The sequence below is a fragment of the Botryllus schlosseri genome, chromosome 15 (assembly GCF_051294905.1).
Source record: "Botryllus schlosseri isolate E-star chromosome 15, Bs_hap1, whole genome shotgun sequence".
Taxonomy (NCBI): domain Eukaryota; kingdom Metazoa; phylum Chordata; class Ascidiacea; order Stolidobranchia; family Styelidae; genus Botryllus; species Botryllus schlosseri.
The window spans coordinates 11,325,171-11,346,402 of NC_137250.1; the positions used below are offsets into that span (position 1 = coordinate 11,325,171).

The 21,232-nt window shown below is 39.2% G+C and overlaps 1 protein-coding gene across 1 annotated transcript; it reads left to right on the plus strand.

The window, feature by feature from the left end:
- Window positions 1-1,170: 1,170 nt before the first annotated feature.
- Window positions 1,171-21,019, plus strand: LOC145457902 (uncharacterized). The gene is made up of 6 exons (XM_080336196.1): window positions 1,171-2,611; window positions 6,584-6,689; window positions 9,542-9,690; window positions 10,296-10,392; window positions 20,427-20,542; window positions 20,612-21,019. The coding sequence occupies exons 1-6, from the start codon at window positions 2,569-2,571 to the stop codon at window positions 20,740-20,742; spliced, it is 642 nt and encodes a 213-aa protein (XP_080192322.1). The 5' UTR covers window positions 1,171-2,568; the 3' UTR covers window positions 20,743-21,019.
- Window positions 21,020-21,232: the final 213 nt, after the last annotated feature.

Sequence of the window (21,232 nt, forward strand, 5' to 3'; positions counted from 1 at the left end):
CTCAACAGTACATCTTAAGGCTTTAAAGAGGGTGTCTTTATTTTGTACATGCAAGCTAATGAAAAGCTAATGCAGCTAATTAAGCTAATAAAAAGCTAATTAAGCTAATGAAAAGCTAATTAAGCTAATGAAAAAGTAAGCCAATGAAAAGTAAGCTAATGAAAAGCTAATTAAGCTAATGAAAAAGTAAGCTAATGAAAAGTAAGCTAATGAAAAGCTAATGAAGCTAATAACTATGCTGTAGCACGGGAGCCTTTCGACCCGCCAGGCGGAAGCAGACCTTTTAACGTGGCCCATGCATTTCAAAGGGTAGTTGAGAAAATTTTCGACCTCGCCTATACTTTAACGTGGGCGACATAACTGCCGCAACTTTACCGCGCGTCGCCTACCCAAAAACACGAGGCAATATGGCAAACCACCTATACTTGCTCGGATCGGTCCTAGATTTCGTGTGAGCCTAGTCGTGGGGGGGTGGGGGGTGGGGGGGTGTTTGGCCGAGAAATTTTTTAGAAATTTTTCGAACATTTTTTCGGACTTCAACTTTTTCTCAATTTCGTCCCCATGTTAAGGGATAGGAAAGTTGAACTTAGTCGATTTTTCAGGCATTTTATAATTTTACAATTTTTTCGATTCCCGATTTTCGATGTTCTGCTATCGGCCGAAGCGGCGCACGCTTTAAAACGAGAATCATGATTACAATAGTGCCTATTCAGATTTACACCGACCAGTGGTTGTCAAAAATTTCAACCTCGCAGCACCCTCTGTAAATGAAAAATAGTCCGTGGCATCCTGGCACAGTGATTCTCGACCTTTTTTTCGCTAACGGCACCCGGCAAACCGGAAGATTTGACGGCACCGACAGATATACAGAGGTTTGTTTAGAGGCGTTCATGGCGTGTGTCGACTACTATGGTCATGGTCATTTACACCAGGCAATTTTCTTCATTTCGATTCCGTAGCGACCGATTTGTACCACGGCCCACATTCTTGGCTTTTATAAGACACCGCTTACACGGATGAGATAGAGAGGAGGATCCTAAAAAAACGTCCACCACCTAGGTAGGAATTCTAGAGTCGACCTCGGTCGGACTCGAACCCACAACCCATAGGTCTTGCAACTGTGGATTATACCGCTGCGACCGTCTAAAGTCCGAAGTCCCTATACTTTAACATGGGGCCGAGATCGAAAAAAAGTCAGAGTCCGAACTTTGGTTTTCGGGCCATAACTACTAAAAAATTGAGAAATTATGAAATTTCTGAAAAATCGACCAAAGTCCAACTTTCCTATACTTTAACATGGGGACGAAATCAAAAAAACGTTGAATTCCGAAAATCTTTTCGGAAAATTTCAAAAACTTTTCTCGGCCAAACACCCCCCCCCCACGACTAGGCTCACTCGAAATCTGGAACTGATCCGAGTAAGTATAGGCGGTCTGCCATAGGGCCGCGTGTTTTGGGGTGGGCGACGCGCCGCAAACTTGCGGCACGTTAAAGTATAGGCGAGCTCGAAAATTTTCAAAGTCCAAACTCCCCTTTGAAAGGCATGAGCCACGTTAAAAGATCTGCTCCCGCCAGGCGGGTCGAAAGGCCCCCGTACTACAGCATAGTTATTAGCTTAATTAGCTTCTCATTAGCTTACTTTTCATTAGCTTACTTTTTCATTAGCTTAATTAGCCTTTCATTAGCTTTTCATTAGCTTTCCATCAGCTTTTACTTAGCTTCATTAGCTTCATTAGCTTTTCATTAGCTTAATTAGCTTTTCATTAGCTTAATTCGCTTTTTATTAGCTTAATTAGCTTCATTAGCTCTTCATTAGCTTGCATGTACAAAATAAAGGCACCCCTTTAAAGATTGTGTTTAGTGGCTCCAAACTTACCTTAACCACCGTTACCTTTATACATCTGCGCTGCAGACTTAATCGGTCGGTGAATGTGTGACAGCACCCTGCTTTTTCGTGAAGCGCGCGCTAAAGTTTGTAAACAATAAACATTACATTGTCCGTGATGTAGAAAAGAATTGAACGCTTTGGCACATGAACCAAGTATGTGGTCCTGTATCCTTGCTTTGAAACATAAAAAGACACAGGGTTTCTGCTTTTCCAAAGAACCAAACATAAGGGATATACATACATGCACCGTATTCTAACTGCACCTAAAAGGATTTTCAAAATATGTACCATACACACGTACGATATCCGTGATCCAGGTATGACCTTCAATAGGCTCTTCTTTATACTTGAAAACTGGTGTCCAATGCTCTCACATTGTACTACGAGTAATGCTGTACGCTTGAGACTGTAGCTTTATTAGGCATTGCATGACCATCACCCTCAAGGTTCTTTACCAGCAGGATTTCGAGGAGAGAAATCACTTGAATTTGGTCTAGTCGACGATCAACGTATAATCGTAAACTATTTGAATATTCGATAGCTTCTCACGAGTTGAATAAGATGAGGTTGGGTAGCAAGATCCTTTTAAGATGAAATAGTCTTTCGTGACATCTTTCCATTATTTTAGCTTCAAAAGTAAGAATATAATTTCCTGGATTATATCGGAAATCGACGTAGTTATGATAGACCGAATCGTGTGTGTGTTATGCCTTATTACCCCAGGTGAGATTATTCTATATGATGCAACTATTTCCCGTACTTCAAAGTGTTCTCTAGCGTAATCAGTCGAAGTCAGTTTTGTTCTCACATCCTAAAATGCTAAGAAATGAATATGAACATTGAACATTCGTTATCATTGTGACGTGATGTCGTGGGTGAAAATGCCTGGCCTAGAAAACCCGCTTAAGAGTTTTTACGACAATGAGTCTGTACACATGTCGCACTTACTGATGTATACAATCGTTTTGCGGCTGCGGCTGCGAATTGAAAATTCGGATACGTAATTAGAAGGCACCTCTGGGCTATTGTCAATAGTCGATACTCTACGTTTCTTTAATTGACTTTAAGAAGTTCGGACGTCGGAGCCTGTCATATTAGGCCTTTGGAGAGGATTGCAAGCAATGTTCCCTCTAAGCTGCTCGCGCACCCCCGACAAAGTCCGCGCGTATAGAAAAATGTGTGGCGCGCACAAAAATCGAAGTGATGGCATTTTTTATTAGTCGTTTCGCAGTGTTGTCCAAGGGACCGCGCAGTGTGTTGGCGAGTCTGCGCAGGCTCGTGAAAAATTAGAGGAAACATAGATTGCAAGCATCGTTTATTGGTACTTATATGCGTGACCAAGAATGCTGACTCAAGATATGAGATATTTATAGAGCAAGCCATTGTATATCATATCACCAATAGGTCTGAAAGATTTCCGTTGGTGTCTTAGTTAGATACGGGGAATAGCTGGCAAATTCATTTTAATACTCCAGCAAGCATTGTTTTTATTCATTTCTGAGATTCCAGCATGTTTTATATTGGAGTAGAGCAATGGTTCTTAACCGGGGGTCCGCGAAGCAATTTCAGGGGGTCCGAGAAATTTCCAAATTTGCAAAATATGTGATAACTTAATTTCTATTTTTTTGATATAGAGAAATCACGAAACAGTCTCACTTCATAACTACTAAACCTTAACGATAACGACTCACGTAAACAGAATGGCCGTTTGAGATGAAATATTCTACTGTGCAAACTCATCTTAATCGTCAATTTGCCAATAGCCTTGTTGATTAGAAAAGTTTTATTGGGGTTTCGGAATAAATTCGCTTTCAAAAGCATCCATTTTCGCCTGTGATATACACAACCGCCATTCCAATAACTTCAAGATGATCTGCTACATAGAAATGACTACAGTCTGGATGTGATATTGGTGTCATGTAAGTTTCGTTCAGACCCAAAAGTGTCGTCGGAAGCGTTACGCGCTATTATACATTTGCCACCTATATCTTTGTGGAAATTAATGGATTTCCGGCACTCGCTCACGTCAAATCGACGGCGCGGCAGTGTATTCCAAGAAATGCAGCCATAGGCTATAACTGGTTTTGAAATAATATACGTCTTCCCAATTTCTACATAAATAAAGTGTGATATTAATTTCAAGTAAGGTCATTTTGTTGCTGTTTATCACTAGCCTACAGTTAATATTTGCACAAGACAGATGACAGTTGCACGGTAACAGAGCTAAATTTGAGCTAAAAATTGGGGGTACGCGGGGGTACGTGACGGTCCAAATGGGGTCCGCGACTACAGAAAAGTTGAGAACCAGTGGTGTAGAGAGTCCCGTTCGCTAACAGTACGTAATGCAATCTTGGTTTCGCAAAATTATTGGATTATATACGTAATGAATATGTAAATATTCGTGGACAGGATAACTCTGTACAAGGGTCCATTCATTGATATATGACGATGATATTTTTACATAATTGCCGAAGTCGCTTGGTATCCTCATTTATGATCAGTGATAACTAGGGCAAGTTTTTTTTTGCACTAAAAACCTGAGAAAGTTGCATTTATTTTTTAAATTTTAACAAAAGTTGCAGAAGTTGCATTTATACAATTTTTTGAAATCATGAGGGTGTGAGATACTCGAAAGGTTCCAGCAGTTTAAAATTTGTATGGTGTCTGCTTGTTCCGTTTCTTCCTTCGCTATTCAATCGTTCATGGTTACATTTTTATTTACATAGGGTTCGCACAATTTACCAGTTAGTTCAGGGAGTTTCATGACTAACGGAATAGTGGGTATGCCGCATATACCCGAAAAAATTGCTTGGTAAACACGGCATACCCAGTAGACCCTACAGGGTTGGTGCGATGACATGCAAAATAAGGTCAAAAACATGCAAAATAAGGTCAGTCGCGACATGCAAAATAAGGTCAGTCCGCGCATAAATCCAAATCTATACTTCAATTACAAATCCAACTCTTTTTCTTATGAAAACGAAATTCAAAATATCTTTCCTGTATAGTAGCCTACTTTCAACATTGAAATTCCTTATCTATATCCTAAATCTTAAGATGTTTCAATCAAAAGCTAATCATGATTATCTTCATTACGAAGTCAGTCGCATGTAGAATATTATTATCAGTCCGCGCATAAATCCAAATCCATATTTCAATTACAAATCCAACTCTTTCTCTTATGAAAAATTGAATTTAAAAAATATCTTTCCTATATAGTAATTTCATGATTGACATTCCTCATCTATATCCTAAAACTGAAGATGTTTCAACAAAATATAATCAGACGATTATTACGATTACGAGGTGATTAGTCGCATATAGAATATTAACAGTCCGTGTATAAATCCAAATATTTACTTCAAATCCAACTTATTTTCTTGTGCCACTGACCTTAGTCTGCAATCTGCATGTGGCGACTGACCTAATTTTGCATGCGACTGACCTTATTCTGCATGTCGCGAATGACCTTATTTTGCATGCCACTGACCTTATTTTGCATGTGACTGACCTTATTTTGCATGCGACTGACCTTATTCTGCATGTCGCGACTGACCTTATTTTGCATGCGACTGACCTTATTTTGCATGTGACTGACCTTATTTTGCATGCGACTGACCTTATTCTGCATGTCGCGACTGACCTTATTTTGCATGCGACTGACCTTATTTTGCATGCGACTGACCTTATTTTGCATGCCACTGACCTTATTTTGCATGTGACTGACCTTATTCTGCATGTCGCGAGTGACCTTATTTTGCATGCGACTGACCTTATTTTGCATGTGACTGACCTTATTCTGCATGTCGCGAGTGACCTTATTTTGCATGCGACTGACCTTATTTTGCATGTGACTGACCTTATTTTACATGTGACTGACCTTATTTTGCATGCGACTGACCTTATTCTGCATGTCGCGACTGACCTTATTTTGCATGCGACTGACCTTATTTTGTATGTGACTGACCTTATTCTGCATATCGCGAGTGACCTTATTTTGCATGCGACTGACCTTATTTTGCATGTGACTGACCTTATTTTGCATGCGACTGACCTTATTTTGCATGTGACTGACCTTATTTTGCATGTCGCGACTGACCTTATTTTGCATGTGACTGACCTTATTTTGCATGTCGCGACTGATCTTATTTTGCATGTTTTTGACCTTATTTTGCATGTCATCGCACCAACCCTCCTCAGTAGACCTGCGTCCGGCGCCTATGGTGGGCCGCATTGTCACTTGAAATCCATTAATTTAGTCTTTATTATAGTTTTATAGCATATTTTGCGCAATACTTGATAAAAATTGCAGAAAAAAGTTGCATGAAAAATATAGACAAAAAGTTGCAACATAAAACTCCTCCAAACAGATTAAAACACCACACTACATACATTATCAGTATTTACGAAGCTTCCAAAAGCTGTAAAAAAAGTTGCAAAAGTTGCAAAAACTTGCCCTAGTGATAACCTAATCATGTTCCTTCACAAACAAAGTAAAAATATAAACATCTTCCACACGAATCAGTTCGCCATGGCCATATAGCTAGCGTGGAAGGTTGTTTTCTGCACCGATTCTTCTCGACATCCACTTTTAGCAATAACAGTCCATAACGGCTCGTTAAATTGGCAATTCCTTCGCAATCAATACAACTGACTATCTTCTCATTATTTTTGGGGTTTCCACGCAACCGACAGCGGCTTCATGGTACAACGACGTTGGAGAATGGAGTGAATGGATAAATGATCTAATCGATTGGCGCAGAAATGTTGCAGAATGGAAACATCAAATTGAGCGCGGCTGGTATGTGATTGCATTCAGAATTTCGTGCGATGTAGACTTGAATTGAAGTTCGGTTATCAAACGCCCATTTTCGGCTAACGTGATTCCATTCCAGGCTTCAGTGTCGCGATATTTGAGGTCAAGAAGTCCGTGCTTACCCGACAATGAATATACCCCGTTAACAATGCTAAAATTGTATGCGATTGCTGTAATATTGCATGAGCGAGGCGGGAACATAATTGGTGAAATTCGCTAGTGATGCAAATGTAATGATGGCAAAAAGTTTATTTTCCCCCAATGTTTAATTGCACATTATGTCGTTTAGCCATTGAATCACGTCATAATAGATCCATAGATCCACCTCTGAGACATTTTCAAATGTCCTTCCCAAATTTGTATTCTGGCTATACGTCTCACACTGTATGCTTCAGGAAAATTGGAAACAATAATATTTTAAAAATACATAGATTCATAACGTATTATAGTTCGTAACAACGCGTCAAATCCAGTGACACATTTTAAAATGCAAGTCTTTTCGCTCTCGTTCGGGATGTTAGAATCCAGAAGAATAAAATATTGACGATTATGTCCATTATCTTCACTTGGAAATACCTCTACGGTTTGATACCAATCATGTACCATACGCCGTGAGCGTGTTACACACATTTTTACCCACTTTGTCGCCTTCACCGGTTACAAGTCATTCTCGCCTGTTTTAAACATCCGATTGTGAACATTTTCGAGTGAAATCTCACATACGATGCAGCAATGACGTCACTGCTATTATGATGGATTGCTTTTACCCAGCTCTTGTACGACATGGTCACGTTGATTTGACGACACCAATAATGGTAACAGGCGTCAAAATTAACAATCGAAAAATTGGCGTACATGCCATTGATATTTGAGATAAAAAGATGCAAGCGCAACTATATACTGTGTGAAACGGATGCCTATTCGAGACACTGTTTCAGACACGTTGGAGCAGACCATCACCAGTATTCGCAACCTCGAATTTGACTCTATTCGAATTGTAATATTTCGAGTACAATGAGACATTAGGGTTGTCCAAAATTTGGAAAATCTTAATAAATGCTCTGTTTTAGTGTCTCATTCTATAGATTATTGATTTAAAAAAAATGAGCCTAAAAGAAGCTCACAGGAAAGAAATTTCGGACAAAGCATTTGAAAGTCGCTGCCCAAGAATGGGTGTGCCACCGACCATAGAATGGCGAGAAGACTTGTAATCACATAACCATGGCTCTTGATTGGCTAATCGGCTATGGTTCAATGTCACGACAGCAGCAGCTTGCAGCTAAGGTGTTCACTGTTCAAGGAGTCTGCTACCGGCGGGGATTCTGTAGGCGCATTGTTGGTATAGGTTGGCAGATGATGATTCAAGATTACTTCAGGACATATTGAGGTACGAAATACATGATGAACGAACAACAGCTACTTCACAACAACTTCTACAGCATGGCCGCATTATTGTGAAGGAAACGGCTGTTGCCTACATGTCTTGTTTTCATCGAGGGAAAGCAAAGGCGCTTATGCAAGAGGCGAACGAATTCCTCGTTTCGGAAGGGATCCATCATCATTGAATACAAATATATAGCTTACCAATGACACTATGATTCGTGTGATCTTAATGGGCTTCGGATGTAGTATATAGTTGAAGTCTTGAATGCTCTAGTGATCGGCTGAATCAGCCGGTTATGCTTGGTAGGCCTACTTATCGGATGCTTACAACAAATTGAATTCTCTTGTGAGTCTTTTCAAAGTCCTTAATGATGCTTCAGAAACGAGGTGTAAATGTAAGCACAGACTATGCTGGATATGATATCCAAACTATGCTATACTATGCAGCATAATCTGTGATACCTAGCAGCATAGCCGATTAGCCAATCAAGACCCGTGGTTTCGTGATTACTAGTCTTCTTGCGGTTCTATGGTCGGTGGCACACCCATTCTTCGTCAGCTACTTTCAAACGCTTTGCACGTAATCTTAACGGCTTTGCTATGAGCCCACTATTTTTTTAATCAATAATCTATAGAATAAGACATTAGAACGGAGCATTTTAAAGATTTTCCAAATTTTGGACAACCCTAGTGGTCACAGATATACGTCAGGAACCATCGCAAAGACCGAGCTTGCGGAAAGGTCAGGTGGTGATCAATATAGTCGCTGTAGACACCCGAGTGCAAGTACAGTAGCAACTGCTGTTAGCCTAATGTATACTCAAGTACTAGTAGAAGTACCGATTTCTAACGCATATTCCTTCATCAAATGAAATATAGAAAAATTCTGAGGAAGTAGATTTGGACTGAGCGTTGCAGATAAACCTCAGTGATTCAATGGTGATTGTTTTGAATTTGCAAAATACATCACCGTGGAGAGCAAATAGAAGGACTTCATAATGACAATGTAAATAAGGCAAAGTTACGCAACTAGGTAATATATGTTAAGGTAATACAGGGTATCTTCCAGTTGTCCACGCAAGCATGCCAATTTCATTCATGAAAATGATTTGAATGCATCCAAGGACTACTTTGTACTTGACAAATTTTAAAGTATGAAAAGTATGGAAGTTTGACTGCAAGAATGTAAAGTAGGTGTGGAATCTGTCAAAAACGTAGCGACCTGAGTAAGTGGTGTGAGCAGTCAAGACTCACTAGATTACTTAGAAAAAGAAGGGGTATTTTGATACTGCCTGCCTCCGACCTCCATACATATCCACTTACCTAGGAAGTAAAACAGTTTATATATTAACATCTATAAATCATAATATGCTTTACCGAGTATTGAATTGACCATGCGTCCGGCTGAATCTTATGAAATTCTCAATTTTACAGAAATTCAACTTGTGTTTCAGCTTTGTCAATGGGAGCGACGCGTATTGGACATTGCTTTTTGAATGCCCGGACTTTTCTGAGATTCAATGCGTCAATCAAACCGCCGGGAATTCGATAATTGACTCTCTTAATTGCACTATCGCATTTTGTGAAGATGGTCGTTATACTAGTAGGATTTGTATGTTTCGTGATCTAACGTTACAGAAATATAGGCTGGTTTCTGAACGAGCCAAAACGTTTAGTAAGAATTACCAGTTGATTCACGCATATGGCAGGTCTTTGCCATAATTCTAAATATTCCATTGTGAAAGATTCAACATGGCATTGATATAGGGAACAAATCAACTCACGTTACCTTGATATACGATCACAGGCAAATCTTTTTATTACTATTCCCGGTACGAAAGGTATTATCTATTTGAAAACAGTTGTACAATACATCCTTCACTGCTAACTTAACGGGCCTGGAACCCTGATTTACATTTAGTTATAAATGATAAAATATAGCTCGCCACGATTATATCAAATGGTAATAGTTTCATAAGAATATATGGGCATTCGAAAGTACACCCGACCCTGCTAGTAATATGGGTAAATTAGAGTCGCCAAAACGAGGCCTGGCAATATTAACGCAGGCCAGAAACATTGGTTCATTATCTGCATGAACTTCATCACTGCTGTTTCATAGTTAAGGTCAAATGCAGCATTTCATAGATTCCCACCGGCCGACTATCAGAGATTGGACTGTTCAATTGCAATACATTTCTTTACCAGACAACACGGTTCTCCGAATAATCTACCGCGGTCAATCTGACATGTACAAAAGAATCATTGGGATTCACCAAGAAGATTTGATTCAATGCAAAGAAAGGTAGGAGATGAGGTTATTCAAGTACGCCAGTTTGATAAACAAGCAGGCTTTGTCGTTGATAAGGTATTGGCAACCAAAAATATTTGCACCGACTAGACCCGATTACTATCAAAACAATCATTGATCGACGGAAACCTGACGAGCTTCTTGGACGTATAGAACTTCAATATACAATTAAATATATTCATATTGAAATGAACCCGAATATTTTCGGCTGACAATCGTCAGGGGTAATCGTCAGCAACTAATAAAGAATTGGAAAGAACGTTGCATATCAACAATCGAGTCGACTTTTATCAAAATACGGCAATCATACAGCTTTGTCAACTATATTACGATACTTTATTCGTTATTGGTCAATGCATATCGATCCATTCAGTTTGAAATCGGATACCGAATATGAGAAAGTGTGGAACTGGATCCGAATATTCACCCTGAATCGACGCACCAGAACCAACGATCATTATTTAAATAAACATGTCACAACCCGTGTTTTGTTTCCATGAAAAATAACAATGCGTATAGCATCGCAGATATCAAGTAGCCTACTTCACGATTGTTCAGTTCACCCATATACCAAGTATTCACGAAATGAGGTGTATGACATCACATACAATGTGTTGGTTTACAAATATCGAGCAACAGCCAACAAGACAGGTTTCGATCCGTAGACAACATTATCGAAACCGTTGTCGATCGATTTTATAAAGCATCATGGAAAAGAAATTCATGTTCACAAGTCTCATTCATGCACCGTCTCAGTACGCATCAATCTGGGGATCGATGATGAAGACTTGGAGACCCAACATGCAAACATCAGGCATATTTGACCTTAACAGTGTTATTCGTTCGACTATCACTGACGGTATCGAAACATTGGACAGCAGTACAGTATGCATACCAATAGACTGATATGTTCACAGTCAAATAAGGGAACCATGCACAATAATGTTCCTGATTTACGTTGGATATTTACGACACCGACATATTGATACATTCATTTCCCTTAGATGTCAATGATACAGTCCTGTTTCCAATGTACTGCTCGAATGTGCGGCTCATCGCGTGTAGAATCCATGCCAAATAATGAAATACCATCAAATTGTGCCTTCTGCGTTTTATTATTTCCACCGATGCACCTTGCCTGTGTCGTAAAACCGCGGTGAGACGGATTGACATGATCCCCGTCGATATGACCAAGTTAAACCAACGTCGATCAATAGGTCTTTTGGTGATGACCGTTTTGAAATGTTGCCGGATGAACTAGACCAGGGGTTCCCAGCCGTTTTTGGCCGTGGCCCATTTTTTAGCTTGTTAATGTTATGTGACCCACCCTTTATCGTAGAGCCATAGACCTGTTCAAAGCGTGGTAATCACCGGCGGCGACATGCTTATTTCTCTAAGATATGCGCATTTTCTCTTACTAATCATATTTAAATGTAGACCTCTTGCGACATGAAATCGCGCGAATCGCTAAGAAAATTTACAAGTTTTATAAATCTGTCGTAACAAACGAGAACGACAAACCAAATAACTTTGGGCCTCTTGGAGCTCTGGCCAATTGGAGTTTGGAGATTGGCAGTTACGGCCCTGGTAGATCGTATCACTCTCGTATTCAGGTCGTCCGGTGTTCCACTTACGTTGCGAAAGCCTATAATCTAATCCCCGCATCCACAGTGTGATTTGGGTCTTAGTTCCACTATATGGTGGGGAATAGCCTAATATAGCCATTATGGACCAGCTTCAAACAATTCTTTGGTGAATGGGATACTACAGTGAAGTAGAGAAAGAATGTTTTAATATGCAAGCTGTGCAATGTACACAGTATGTCTTCTGTCTTGTACGCAATGAAGTTGCGATGTCAGAATATTAAATCCAATGTTACAATCAGTTCACGTGACTCTTACAATGTACACTGATTTTAAGGCCAGACATTTCAAACCGCCCCAAAGATGATTGTGCTGCGCTAAATCCTCAATCCATTACGATTCGTTGCTTGATAAGGGATAACACTGGCCAACACATATTTTTAGGCAGACAAAGTATGTGTGGTTTTGGGGGTTCTGAAGCGAGGCCACTGATTCCGAATATGACCTTATTTCTTTCAAATTGGCTATTGTCCCTATTTTTGGAGATAATCCATGGGACTATTTTGACTAAAATCTCGTATTTTCGCTGCATGGGCTGGATTAAAAATCGTCTCAGTCGTACTAGAAAGTTCAGAAATTCACTCTACTTTTTCTTTTGACACTCTGAAGACTGTTTTAAATTTAATACATTAACAGAATTATATTTCGGGGTATTAGGTATATCATAATTGGAGACTTTCACGGATATCATGTAAAATGTACAATGTACATGTACGTAAATGAACTTCAATCATGTGCAATGCATAAGTATTTACCTAAGTACTCAAACAACGTTGCAATAATTGAATCAGGTTTAAGTCAACCAACTATTATAAATTCAAACTAATCGGTAGGGCAATTTTTTTTGACCTAAAAAATCTAAATTTTGACCTTTTTTGACCTAAAAAAAAACTGAAATTTGACCAAATTTTGACCTCACGTATGAAAATTAGGTGTTTTCGCATATAATGTTAAAATTGTACTACTTATCTTCATTTCTGGTTGGCACTGTCTGTCCTTACAAAGTAGATTGGCCTGAAAAAACGTTATTGGCTCAAAAACTGACAGATTTTTACATGAAAAACTAGTATTTTAACGAAATCTGGCTCTATGAAGAATTCCAGTTGTTACATTACGTATTCTGGTGGAAATAATTAAAATTTGTTGTAGTACAACGAAAGATCTTTTCCTACATTTTCGGGTAGAAAGTGTCTGTCCTTACTACGTAGCTTGCCAAGAACGGAGAAAGAACGTTCAACAGCAGCATTTGTTGGCTGACAACACTCAAGTTGTGTGCACACTGCTGGTGACAAACCGTGTTGCTTCATTCTGACAATGTTGTCTATATCACAATATTTCAGCTTGCGCTTCTTGATATAAGAACCATGCAATGTCCAAGCAGTCTTGCTTCAGCTAGGATATTGCGGTACGTTGACCATAAAACCATGTCACAATTTGTTTCATTTGACCATTTATGATTCACAATGAGCAGACGATGGTCCGTTTACAACGGTAGGCCTATAAAGTAGGCTACAAGCTGTAAAATATCAAATGATAAGTTCAACGACAGCGCAAAATCTACGATACAAACGAAATGCAGAGGTCAAAAAATGTTTGAGTTTGTAAACAATTTTGACAAATTTTGACCTAACGCTACAATTTTGACCTAATTTTGACTTTTTTTGACATGTAAAAAAAAAAATTGCCCTACTAATCAGTTGGAATATAATTAGGGCAAGTTTTTGCAATTTTTGCAACTTTTTTTACAGCTTCCGACAGCTTCCTGGATACTCAGAATCTATGTCTTATGATGTTTTGAGCTGTTTGGAGGAATTTTATAGTGCAACTTTTCTCTATATTGATGCCTATTTTTACTGCAACTTTTAACAAAAATTGCGCAAAAATGTACAGGAGTGATTGAAAAACATGCTACACACTGTTTCTAGTATGGTTTCATTCTCATTGATTTGCATAACAAAGAGGTATATGATGCGTTAGCTGCATCTCACTGGTATCTATGACACAATGGCTTGTAAGCAAGAAGCTCTACTATCCCTGCCAAGCACGACCGTGCTCGAACAATATTTAAATAGATCACTTTATTAATTCTGTTGCTTAAATCTGAAATACCGTAATTTTCCGAATATAGTGCGCCCCCATGTATAATACGCACCCTTAAAATGACGTGTATATTCTGGGAAAAAGCCTGTACCCATGTATAGTACGCACCCTGCATTCGCAGTACATGATTACATGAATAGTTGCGGTTTAGTATTCGATGTTGTTCTGTTTTGCGATGTCACCCTCGAACTATCGAAATTAAACATTGTCGATCTATAGTCGAACAATCATGACATAATGATTGCTAATCATAATACAATTAACGGCATTGTCTCTAAACGAGAGTAGATAGTAGCCAAAGCCTGTGAGGTCGGCGACGCGATAGTTCAGGCTAGCGACACCCGACATCTTGCGCACGAGGCCTATTACAATTACAGATGCGATTGCTCAGGCCAACGGTCATGTCGGGCGCACCAGTCCTGTTGGAGATGCGACTGATTACGCAAGCGATTATATCTTGCGCACATGGCCTCTTGTGTATGCGATCGTTAAGGTCTGTCGTTGACGCGATGAATCAACAAGGATTGCCGCGCATGCTTGTAGCAATCAGTGACCTAATTTCGCTCGCGTACAAACTGCAAACCAACTCAGCAAGAGATCGCGTACTTTGCAGACGACTCTCGTTAATTCGAAACCCGCTTTTCGTTAATTGGCAACACGCTTCTCTATTTGGCAGCGCGTTACACTCTATAATACGAATTACGGGACCCAATGGCTAGAGGTGATGCGCGATTTAAACAAACATGACGAAAGGTGTGATTTCAAGTTTTTGATCGAGGGATTTTTTTAAAGGCTTGCTGTACCCATGTATATTACGCACCCCCTACTTTAGGGCAAAAAATCGGTAAAATTTTGCGCGTTATACATTGGAAATTACGGTATTTTCCCATTTCACAAACGCCTAGGCGAGACCGCCGAAAATGACATTTTCACTGGGTCACCTTTTTCCGGGCTATTTATTTTGTTAAGGTCGCCAAGAGTGAGTTTTTATGAAATGCCTTGGGTTACGGTTGCAGACCTAGGGGGTTTGGGGTGTGTTATTCGACTTGTTTTAGGGAGAAGGGATTATCGCTATGTTGTTTGACTCTTGGGGGGAAAATTATTCCCGCATTGCGTAATTTTTTGCTGTGTGCATCAGACCGTTAAATGGCGAAGTAACAAATTTGACACCCCTGCAGGAACTAAGTTATACAACGGAACCATTCGATTATCTCATACCCTAATAATTCAACAAAAATTATGATTGCAACTTTTTACTGCAACTCCTGTTAAAATTAAGTGCAACTTTCTCGCGATTTTAGTGCAACAAAAACTTGCCCGAAATATTATATTAATAACTTATCTTAAACCAGATTTGGTTCTTGTACTATTCTCGGTTTTAAGCAATTTAGTGCAGTTTTTCGAAAGGTTCCAGGTTCTTTCTTTTGTTGTTTTGATGTATTGATGGAGCCTTTCCCCTTTATATTCCCTCTAATCAACAATTTTATCAGAAAACATATTAAGATGACTGGTCAAGAAAGTGAGATTTAATGCTCATGTTTGCTCCAAAGTTTCCATATGCGGATGCCAATTGTCGGACCAACTATTTGTAGTTGGATGCTTTGTGATATTCCAAAAACGGTTTCTTTACTACATCCTATAGAAGGGATTCCATGCAGCGAGCACCTTTCTTAATATGGAATTGTAATCCTTAGTCCGTATTCGAATCTGATATACATCAAAGACTCCAGATTTAAGCTTCTCGTTTGATATGGATACTATAGGATACCCACTTTGTTGGCGTTACGGAAAATTATCCATTTACAAGTGAAAAGAGATGAGACGGGTATGAGTATTTTCGTTAAGCTTTCCAGGGATAAACTTGATAGCTATATACTCCTCTTTCATCTTCGTAGAATGACCAATTGGGCAGGAGAAAATATATTTCCATTGTGCAAAAGTACAATTTTAGGCTCGACAAACTGCTTTTTTAACAAACAAAGTTCTCGCATCATGTCATGTTAATATTGATGGAAAAAGTGAGAACGACATGAGTGTTTATCATAGTCAATTGTATATTTATGCGCAGTATAAAAGTAGAAAAATCTAAGATTTACTTCCTACCAAGTGAAATATTCGAGGTTAAATACAGCGATTTTAAGCTTTTTATGGGTATAAATATCTTCTATTCTAGAGCCAATCTGGCAAAACTAATGTGATATTCGTAATCAGCTACCTCGAAAACACCAGCTAGCTATGTTCTACCAATTTTATTTTCATTTGTTGACCAGTGTAATAAATTGCAATTGTGGCTATTTTATGTCACGATGATACGACCTGCTGAAGTACCGTAAATCTAGATGAAATAAACTTCAGTCCGAGTTTAATGCTCCCCCCCCCCCCTTTTAACTTCATACGACATATCAGCATAAACTTCCAGTTATTATATAATCGAAATTCATTCCGGTGCTGTTCGCTGTGGGTTGTCATGGCCGTAGCCGGCGGAGGGGGAGGACAAAAGCCGCCGTTTTCCTCTCTCATTGTGACTCCATACGTCTCATCAGATTTAGATGAAAAGCTTTATGTAGCCTGCGTATAATTCGATAATATGAATAAGGTATATGTTTTGAGCGAATACGATAACGAATATACCTAAACTTTCACTAATTCTACAATTTTCCAAATAGTTCTGTGACTAGGGTTGCATCTAAAACAGAAACCAATTTAAAACAAGGTCCTAATCTAAAAGATGTTTTTTATTGTTTTTTATGTTTTTTTAAAGCCATGACGTCATGAATATTGATTAGGACGTCATAGTGGATTGACATTGACTATTGAAAAGATAGGGTAAAAATAGCTCCTTTGACGAAATATATGTACTATTGCTGCCGAACCGAGTATTTTGAGGGCTCCTACCATCCCATATCGATATACGTTGGCTGCATCGAGTGGTAAATGTCCGTAGGCTCATACGACATGTTTTTTTGTGAAGTATTGACACAACTATGGCATAATTTTACAGCTTAAAAAAACACAATTTTGTTTTTTAAAGGCCTTTTAAAAAATACTATTAAAACATGTTTTAAACAAAGTGTTTTAATACACTGTTTGTTTTAAATGCAACCCTATCTGTGACCCACCTCAAAATACTCCTGTGGCCTCCTATGTGTGAAATAACGAGGCAGTGCTCTCTTGTGGTGCTTAATACGATTTCAGTCTTCATTCCTCAGAAACACACCTAATTGGATCACATTATAATATCAGTCGCAATCGAACTCGAGATTTGCAAACACAGAATCACTGTTTACGATTTTTTTTTTATCTGGAGTGGTTGTGTGGGAGTAGCGACATCCGACATATTTATCGTGTCTTAATGAAAGAGGGTAACGACAGTTTTCGCAATCATTTTGAATACCAGTGATTCGATAGTTCACCAAGACATGCATATAGGTCAAAAACACTTTGGTTTTAGTAAAAAAGTTCACAGGGTGTTATCGTCGACAACACGGAGGATATTAAACGATGCAGTATTTACCGATGTACCCAATTTTGCACACCAGTGGTCGGGATGAAAGACCATCTATCCGTCAGATAGAGTCATGACTATCTTGTGATGTTACAAAGCGATGAAATCATAGAGTAAATCAGTGAACGGTGTAGCAATTCAGATGTATTACCGCTAGACTCGTATAGTCATTTTACCCAAGTCGGGGGCATGCCGGTTCATACTACAACCATGTTACGGTCAAATATTCCTGTTTGCGTGTTGGATCTCCAAGTCATCAATCCCGGATTGAATGTATTGTATACAGATTCGGTGCATGAATGAGACCTGGGGGAGCCATTGAGAATCCATTTTCTTACGGGTTTCCGGAGTATGACACACAGACTGAAAAAAAAAAACTCGATGATATTGATATAGAGCAGTGCTTTTCCACCTGTGTTACGGTTCGCACTTATGCGAATGAGAAAAATTTCAGGGCGATTGACAAGCGTGGTGCGTATGGTGGGAATGAAAATTCGGATGAGTGCGAATGAAAATTGTCCATATTTCTCACTTTTTCCGACGTGGAATAATTCAAATGAGTTTAATAGGATATTATATAAGTACAGTGTGTCTGTGACTTTTGTCGTTTGGACGCAATTCTAAAAACTTGTTGGTAGCTGTGCTTTTCTAGTTCACAATTGAGGAACGCTCCCGATGCGTTCATAATACTGCAAAGTTTGAGAAAATTTATCCGCACGAGAAGGTAACGTCACTGCCAAGAAAAAATAAGTAGTGGAATCGGAATCGGTATCGGTATCAGTTGCTCGGAAACATTCGGACCTTGTAGAGGTAATAGCAGACGTTGCCAGTCTTGACATTTGACATATTTCAATGCAAAGTATTCGGCTTTCGGCACATATTCATGTTGGTTGGCATTGGCACCATAATTTTGCGTTTATCACGTTCACACTTTCGACTTTCTTCAACTATAACAATTCGCACATGTGATCTGTAACAAGTGTTGTTTACTCATGTACCTAACCAAGTATTAGAGGCTGTTAAAAATAAATTTAGAGTAAGCACATTGGACATTGGTGTCTTAGGTCCGATGAATCCTTATCTCGCATTACATCGAATTACCAAATCACTGGGCGGTTTATCTACTGGCCACTGCAATAGCCTGTTGCGAACTACACCATTTGGGCTTGGACACGCTTCCGTGTTATTGAACTGATGATCTTAGGCCGAGTCTAGATCGTTAAGGCATAGGTCCAGGACCGTAACTGCCGCACCTCAAACCCCCCAATTGGAGGGTGGAGCTTGAAGGGGGCCCAAAATTATTTCCTAAATTAGCATAATTTATAGAGTTCACCATTTAAAAGTAGTACATTTAACGCTCACGTATTCGACATTTCATGCTGCATGGTGACGTCATATTTTGTGATGCGATTGTTGACATACGATGTTCTTTTGAATTCTCTGTGTTGCTGAAGATTGCCCCTGACGAGTGTCAGCTGAAAATCTTCGGGTTCATTTCAATATGAAAATGCTATTCAAGAATTTTTTTTTAAAATTTATGCAACTTGAAAACTAAAAAAAATGCGCTGCGCGATTTAATTACGATTTACTAAACTTTTATGAAAATTAAATGTTGATACTCCGCGAAAACAGCCCCGAAATTCCTCAGGCTATCTTCCCTATTGGAAGATTGAACTACTTCTACTTGACAAACTGAAAATAGCGAAAAGTAAGTAAGTAGATCACAAAATATTACGAAGTAGAAGTAGAGAAAATCAGATATACTTGAGTAAGTACCAGAAGTAGAGGAAAACTACTTGAGTACTTCGAAAAAGTAGAAGTACTTCGTTACTGACCACCTCTGGTTGTTGATCAATCAGCTTCCAATTCCATTCTGAGTAAAGCTGGGCAAAGGCGCTGGCCGTTTTTAGCTATCAGCTTACTAAATTTCGAAATGGACCGAGTTCGACTACAGAATTCCTACCAGAGTGTTTGAAGTTTATCTAGGCTCCTTCTCGCCCTCTCATCCGCGTAAGCAGTGTCTTTAAAACCCCAGAAGTCAGCCGTGCTACAAGTCGGCAGCTACGGAATCAAAAATAAAGAAAATCGGCCTGGTGTAAATGAACGTTGTCGTCGATAAAACACCATGATTACCGCAAACAAACAAACAAGCAGTAGACAATGTTGGATACGAATAAAATAGTATTTTAGGTGGCTAATTCCAATACTGTATATAGAGAAATCTGAGCATGCAAGGAAGAAAATATGAGAAAGTAGAAGTAACGGAAAATTACATTTACATGATTAAGTCCTGCAAGTAGCGGAAAACTACTTCGAACAACTATGGAATTACTTTATTACCGACAACCTCGGCATTAATACGGATCATTGCGCGGAATCAATTACGATGCATGGTAGCGTTTCGTTCGTACGTGTTTATGAATTCAACAAAAGGAACTGTTCTGGTATAGCGAACATCATGATTTAATTTAAAGCGCTCTTAAAGATACATTCAAAATGTAGGCATTTTTGAAGGTTTATTACTAGAAGCGCATTAAAATATTTTGGATCTACAATGCATTGAGCAAAGTATGAGCGAATTGCAGCGCCGCTATCGCTACCGATGCTTCAGTGTATTTTAAACTGAAGGTCTGAATTCCTACCCTAAGAAATGAAACACCTCAATCTCTACATTTGGTAAACGGATGGTGCTGTTCCGACAGATTTCGCTCTATGGCAAACTATTGACAGTGCGACAGTGCCACATGCATTTCAGTTTGGTAAATACACTTATATTTCAGGACGTGCTCGGAAGATTCGGATACAACCAACCAGTTAACACAGCCTGCAATCACCTCTGTTTCACCAACAATAATGGAACCGGAAACAAAGGATGCTTCCTCTACAACACCGACAGGTGGAGTGTTAGGTCAAGAAAGGCGTTTAAAATTTTAAAAAGACTCGCATTGCATATCATTCTGTTCAGAAGCTGTGCATACAACCAACCAGTTAACAGAGGTTACAGAGCCTGCAATCACCGCTGTTTCACCAACAATAACAGCCCAGGAAACAAAGGATGTTTCCTCTACAACACTGGCAGGTAGAGTGTTAGGTTAAGGCGGATGTTCCTGTCCTGGCGATCTGAGCCCCACGGGATAAATGCCATCCCACAGGGAACATTATTTTCCGTAAAGAAATACCAATTTGAAATCGTGTAGTCTTTTAGTTTAGTACGTTTGGGCGATTTCAATATCTTTTGTCATATAAGATAGGAGGTCACGAAATAGCATCATGTAACGAAGTCATTATACTAATGGGTACGCCCGAAGGTGTTTAATTATTATTTAGGGGCCCTACCTTTTCCAACACACCTCAGTCAGCTCTTCCGGTAAATCTCATTACGTGAGCCTAGAAAGGATAAAAATTGATAGCAATCTATTTGCAAGTCCCGACCATATTGCCCGAATCAATCATGAATTATAGAAAGTTTTCACGCTTCGCGCATCAAGGCGTTACAAACTTACTCACTAAACGGACACCCAATGTAAATGATAAGTAGCAGCAAAAAGCGGATAGCCCGAGGGGGATCTGGGTACAATAATATTTA